Source organism: Salvelinus sp. IW2-2015, linkage group LG28 (assembly GCF_002910315.2).
Source record: "Salvelinus sp. IW2-2015 linkage group LG28, ASM291031v2, whole genome shotgun sequence".
Taxonomy (NCBI): domain Eukaryota; kingdom Metazoa; phylum Chordata; class Actinopteri; order Salmoniformes; family Salmonidae; genus Salvelinus; species Salvelinus sp. IW2-2015.
In genome coordinates this window covers 9,902,332-9,908,880 of record NC_036868.1, presented here as the reverse complement: position 1 = coordinate 9,908,880, position 6,549 = coordinate 9,902,332, and the positions used below count along the sequence as shown (strand labels likewise).

The 6,549-nt window shown below is 44.8% G+C and overlaps 1 protein-coding gene across 1 annotated transcript; it reads left to right on the top strand.

The window, feature by feature from the left end:
* Positions 1-3,735: 3,735 nt before the first annotated feature.
* Positions 3,736-6,246, top strand: LOC111954459 (CCN family member 2-like). The gene is made up of 5 exons (XM_023974229.2): positions 3,736-4,051; positions 4,317-4,533; positions 4,650-4,904; positions 5,018-5,229; positions 5,345-6,246. The coding sequence occupies exons 1-5, from the start codon at positions 3,992-3,994 to the stop codon at positions 5,639-5,641; spliced, it is 1,041 nt and encodes a 346-aa protein (XP_023829997.1). The 5' UTR covers positions 3,736-3,991; the 3' UTR covers positions 5,642-6,246.
* Positions 6,247-6,549: the final 303 nt, after the last annotated feature.

Below are 6,549 nucleotides of genomic sequence, written 5' to 3'. Positions count from 1 at the left end.
AAAATGGTAATAAGCTTTGACTAGTACGCTACATGTTTTCTTACAAGTTTATGTCTATAATTGATCAAGATAATTTTTCAGTTGTTTAAAAATCACATATTTCTGTATACTGTGGAGAGCTGGCACGGCTTGTCAAAGACATTCCATTATTAGAAGGCAATTGTCATTACTTTTCCTCATATCATTGATAAGACAGTACAACCGGCCGTGATCGGGAGTCCCATAGGGCGGCGCAAAATTGGCCCAGCGTTGTCCGGGTTAGGGGAGGGTTTGGCCATGGGGGCTTTACTTGGCTCATCGCGCTCTAACGACTCCTTGTGGCGGGCTGGGCTCCTGCAGGCTGAACTCTGTAGTCAGTTGAACGGTGTTTCCTCCGACACAATGGTGTGGCTGGATTAAGTGGGCGGGTGGTAAGAAGCGCGGTTAGGCGGGTCATGTTTTGGAGGACGCATGACTCGACTTTCGCCTCCCGAGCCAGTTGGGGAATTGCAGCGATGAGACAACATCGAAAATGGGGGTAAAGAAAATTGCAATTATAATATAGAAAGCTCCCGGGTATTAGAGTAAACTCTTAAAACTTAGCCTAAACGTTGGCGCGCATTGTAGCTCAATGAATATAGAATGTTTCAGCAAATGATTGGGAAACCTTCCTCTACAGCTCCAAATCTGACAAGCTAGGCTAGCTCCCGTTGAAACAACGATGCCGTACACTCTCCACAGCAGGCAAATTCAGGTAGATAGTTAGATCGAGTTCTTCAGATAGATAGATGTAAAAGTTCAAGCTCATCAACATAGTGTCCGTCTCTCTTCTCCTCTCATAGCTTGAGCAGAATCACCCATTTGAGTGACTCAAAAGTCCCATGCAACAGCAATCCCAGAGTWAAAAATTAAAAAGGCTTCTTTTTGGCTAAACTAAACCACTTTAATTAAGTTCAGGTCAAAATAATGAATAGGATGGCCCATTAAAGAATTCAACCAACTTTGATTCTTGAATGATTGACGTGTAGTTTCTTGAAGTTTACACATGAAAGTAACACAAGGGAAAGGGGAAAGGAAAAGGGGGGGTTCCTAGTCAGTTGTCAAACTGAATGTATTCAACTGAAATGTGTCTTCCGCATTGAACCCAACCCCTCTGAATCAGAGAGGTGCAGGGGGCTGCCTTAATCGACATCCACAAGTGTTTGATGCACTGCAAAACAACATAGGCTCAACAACTAAAGCTGCTGTAAACATAGTGTTTCTAATACATGGTTTTAACTGTGTATTACACACATCAATTGTCTGGAGGCAATATGAATTGCTTCTATCCAATTCCATGTGCATTTTACATGGTGTGTCTTTTCTGGAAGAGCACTAAAATTGCAATAATAAACATTGGAAAAATGAAAACAGATGGGTTTTAGACCACAGCACGTCCGATTCCATTTTAATCATAGATAAGATCTCTGGTTTGGTTACAAATACAATCATCACATAGATGGAATACCTCAGACAGAACATTTGTCATTTGAACACAGTCACGTAAGTTGCAGACAGAACAGGGTTGTGTACCAAATAGCAGCCTATTCCTTTTATGCTGCACTACATTTGACTAAGGCCCACAGGGCTCTGATGGGCAAGAGTAGTGCACTATGTAGAGACTGTCTCTTATACACATCTAGATGTGTATAAGAGACAGGCACTACATTTGACTAAGGCCCACAGGGCTCTGATGGGCAAGAGTAGTGCACTATGTAGAGATTAGGGTGCCATTTGGGACGAAGACTAGAAGTGGAAATGGAGAGAACTGGAATCACACTGCACAGACAATTACTCCTTGGCAGAATGTTTAATACACTGATGTAGCTAGCTATATGTGTTTGTTTTTTTTGTACTGGGAACAATGAACCACAACACCCTCCTCCGTTGAGGGAATGGGAAAGTGAATCACATGGTCAGGTCTGCTACATCCCACAGTGAAGCACATATCTAATGGGTACTTTATTTACACTGAATGTGGAATCCTTTCCATTGCGTCACCAGCTCTTGACCTTTGACCCTAGCTAACTTCTGCCTGTCACTCCAACATTAGCACCTCATCACTTATCCCAAATTGGACCCCAATTGCACCGCATGTGGAATGTTGAATTTGGAATACTTGCCATGCCTAAGCTTGAGTTTCAGACCCCTTTTAGCCACCATTGAAAACCAGAGAGCATGACATTAAAGGTTAACAGACCTTACAGTAGTTACCTATGCTCCATTGAGTGAGGAACGTCTTGGGGGGGAGAGAGAGAGAGAGAGAGCTAATGAGAGCTCCAGGACAACAGCCTAAGACAGGGAATCTGATGCTAACACACAGCTACGTCTTACCACACACAATTGTTGATTAAACACTGCCCTGTGGAGGGGAGTTCAGTTCATCCAACCCCTCAATGGAAAGCCACACCGCACTGTTATTGGTTCAGGAAATCGAGCGCATTTTCAAATAGGGCATTGCGATAAGCTGCTACTATTTGACATGATGGGGTTAAGGAACTGGCAGCCTCTGTTTGGCCACAAATGAATCTGTGTTGACAGACAGGGTACATTACCATCCCACACACTGTACGGCGAAAACGTCTCAGACAGTACAGACCCTGAGGAGCTCCTACTGTACTTTCTGTACAAACCACACTGGAAAAAAGGGAAAGACAGATGCTGCTAGTGAAGATTCCCATATAAGGCCACGCTTCCTCCCAGTCGGTGTGTACATGCAGTAATAGTATGTCTGCTGGCGCAGCCGCACATTCCTCCAGCTCTGAGTTTTCTCTGGGAGTTTTTCATTTCCGATTCGGTGGCTGGTGAGGAGCAGGGCTGCCTTTCATAAGACTGAGGTGGAGAGTCTGGGGCTTGTGTGATCGTTTCTTCAAAAATATACAAACCCCAGAGTCTAGCCGCTTTCCTGCAATCCTCAAGTCTGCTCAGTGTTTAGATACTGACGGAGCAAAATAGAATCCCACACCAGGAATGTAGTACAACTATGCTTTAAAGTCCATAGACTAAACCTTATTAGTGAGGTGAAAGCACATGGCTATAAAAAAGTATGCGATTAAAACCAGTGAATAGAACTGATGAGAGTCTGTTAACTAGACGGTGATGTGGTTTTATACTGTACAAACCCCCTTTATTAAGGACTTGTTGATTAAATCCCAATACCCATGACTTATTATACTTAGGAAGGCTATTGTATAATCTCATACAATACATAGCGTACATCTGTTTCTCTGTGCAGTATGTTATTTTCCAAATAGAAAAGCAGTCCTGAAGGTGTACAGAGGTTTTATAACGGTGAACTACACTACAGCCCTTCCTTTCATAATTAAATGCACATGCAATAATAGATATTTAAAGCCTTTGAAGTCACTAGTGTAAAATCTATGTGTGATGTGCTAAGAGAACAGAGAGGCAGCTATTCCCAATAACAGGGGAGGTTTACGGTCTCTCTCCGGGATACAACACAACCGCCGATTACACATAAAAGGGAAAGTTGAGGGATAGTGCCAAGAATGCACTTTTATTTTGATATGTGACAGCACTTTGGCCTCAGACAGGAGGAATGCGATATGTCAGGGAGAGCGAGTCTAGGAGGGGGGCAGGAAATTAGGAAAGAATGCCAAGAATGTCCATGTTTGTCCAGGACTCCATTCAGCCACTGGCACGTCACTGCAGCCCTGGGTGTATAAAGGCAGGGAGAGCTCCTAGCTTCAGACACAGAACAACTCCTCATCCAAGAGAGAGCTACAAGAGCAGCAGCAGCTCTACTACTGAAGCTAAACTCTAGCTTTAACCAAGAGAACTACGAGAACTTAACTGAGAAAGAACCAAAACCAGAAACTTCTTAACAACGAGATCGACTCGATCAGACGACAAGCTCCCTGACTACTCGCAAGAGACTAAGGAAGACTTTTGAAGAGCCTGAAGACTTATTTTTGTCTAAGATACTCAGAGAAAAACCCAGAAGAAAAGCAAAATGTCTGCTGGAATGAACATGAGGCTGATTTCTTTCTTCTGTCTCACTCTCTCCTACCTGGTAAGACCCTTTTACTGAGAATGTCAAGTTATATGGGAACTGTATTGCTGTGTCTATGCGCCATGTACCAGACAGACAGACACGAGCTATCAGCATGTCTAGCCTATTACAACAGCAGTTGAATTGTAAATATATATATTTTGTTAACACAGTTACAAAAGGCTGTATGATGCCCTAGCTCTTGGGGCTGATGAACTGTAACGTTAGTAGTAGTTGGGACCATGTGATCAGGGTCTAACCATACTCCTATCTCTTTGTCCCTTAGGCTGTGGCTCAGGAGTGCAGTGGGCAGTGTAGTTGTCCTGATGTGCCCCCTCAGTGTCCCCCTGGTGTGAGCCTGGTGCCCGATGCCTGCGGCTGCTGCAGGGTGTGTGCCAAGCAGATGGGCGAGCTTTGCACAGACAGGGACATGTGCGACCCCCACAAAGGACTCTTCTGTGACTTCGGCTCCCCCATCAACCGCCGCATAGGAGTCTGCACAGGTAAGTCACTCTCAACATGCTTCTTTGTCATTCTAATACACTGACTCTTTGATTATTTTCCTCTGCTGGTGTTTGTGTGACTGGAGATGTGACATTCTCTTCTCCTCTTCCCACAGCTAAGGGTGGCGCCACCTGTGTGATGGGTGGGATGGTGTACAGGAGTGGAGAATCCTTCCAGAGCAGCTGTAAATACCAGTGCACGTGCCTGGACGGTGCCGTGGGCTGTATTCCCCTGTGCAGCATGGACATCCGCCTGCCCAGCCCTGACTGCCCCATGCCCCGCCGCGTCAAAGTGCCCGAGAAGTGCTGCGAGGAGTGGGTGTGCGATGCCCCCCAAAACACAAACAGCTTTGTGGGCTCTGCTCTCGCTGGTGAGTTTCAGTCTTAGACACATACAGTAGCCTACATTCTAATGATGTAATCTGGTCAGCTTTTGAGTGTAGAGATAAAGAGTCTAATGTCACTTCCCCTTCTCTGCCTGCAGCTTACAGAGAGGAGGAGACCTACGGGCCTGACCCCTCCATGATGAGGGAGAACTGCCTGGTCCAGACCACTGAGTGGAGCGCCTGCTCTAAGACCTGCGGCCTGGGCATCTCTACCAAAGTAACCAACGACAACCGCGAGTGCCGCCTGGAGAAACAGTCCCGTCTGTGCATGGTCAGACCCTGCGAGTCCCACATGGAGCAGAGCATTAGGGTAAGCACATTCTTCAACCACTACCCAACCAACCCTTTCATTGCAATAGAAACACTTTGTCAAATCAAGAGGAAAGGAATGGTTACTAATTATTTTTTACGCTTTGCTCTTTCAGAAGGGAAAGAAATGCATCCGCACACCAAGAGTGTCCAAGCCCATGAAGTTTGAGATCTCTGGCTGCACCACCACCAAGTCCTACCGACCCAAGTTCTGCGGAGTGTGCACCGACGGTCGCTGCTGCACCCCCCACAGAACCACCACCCTGCCCATGGAGTTCAAGTGCCCCGACGGCCAGGTCATGAAGAAGCAGATGATGTTCATCAAGACCTGCGCGTGCCACTACAACTGCCCCGGCGAGAATGACATCTTCGAGTCCATGTACTACAAGAAGATGCTGGGAGACATGGCGTAAACAATTATGTCACCTAACAGCAAAAACAACCAATGACTCTTAACTTGAATCCAACAGATATCCATCTCATCTCGCAGCACAGCATTTGTTTGTCTTTTGGGTTGTAATTTTCAAATTGTGTATTTTGTACAAGGACAGAAACATATATGTGTATATTCAATGTATATGTATGAGTGTATTGATGGATGTTTAGGGCCACTTGCCCTAATGAAAGACAGGGGGCTGCTCTGCTGCCCGAAATAGAATACTTACTGCACTATAGTTCTACTATGTGACAACCTATGTTGTTGTCACTAATTGGCTAATGCCATGTTCCCCTCCCCCTAAACTGTGGCGGGCACCTAATTAACTGGACTGTGTCTAACCTCTGAGCACTTGCAGTAACGAAGGGTGAAGACTTTCAACCCCAGTACGGAAACTTAAATCCTTAACCCACCAGAGTACTAGTTGAACGTGCCCTTGTGTATAGCTCACTGTTTGCAGATCCTAACTGTTGCAGTGCTAACGACAGGTCATGGTTCAGCCCATGCTGAAAAATAGCCGTCCTTCCAGACAAGGAGCGTAGTGTGCATGCTTTGAGGGTTTGCCACAGCACTGAGAAAAGAGGTATTTGACTTTGACTGACTGATTCAGGTTGCAAGGAAGGAATCAGTTTTTTGTCAACAAAAAAAGAGACTGGATGATTTGTAGCTTCATTCCTTTTTATATGTATTATTGATGCTGTAAATATTGTACATATTATTGTACAGTTTGAGTTAATTTAAAGTTTTAAAAAGTTTGTTTTGTTTTTCTCTTCCTTCAATATGTTTATTGATAGCTTATTTGCTGGGTTTGACAGTTTTGTGTACTATTTTATTGAGAAGTGTGACAAAAAAGTTACATGTTTTCACTTTTGTAGTTTGGAATAA

Excerpts from the sequence above, each read along its gene's own strand:
- LOC111954459 (XM_023974229.2), top strand. The coding sequence starts at position 3,992 with ATGTCTGCTGGAATGAACATGAGGCTGATTTCTTTCTTCTGTCTCACT. Across the intron at positions 4,534-4,649 it reads CCGCATAGGAGTCTGCACAG|CTAAGGGTGGCGCCACCTGT; the intron begins GTAAGTCACTCT and ends CTCTTCCCACAG. Across the intron at positions 4,905-5,017 it reads TGTGGGCTCTGCTCTCGCTG|CTTACAGAGAGGAGGAGACC; the intron begins GTGAGTTTCAGT and ends CTCTGCCTGCAG.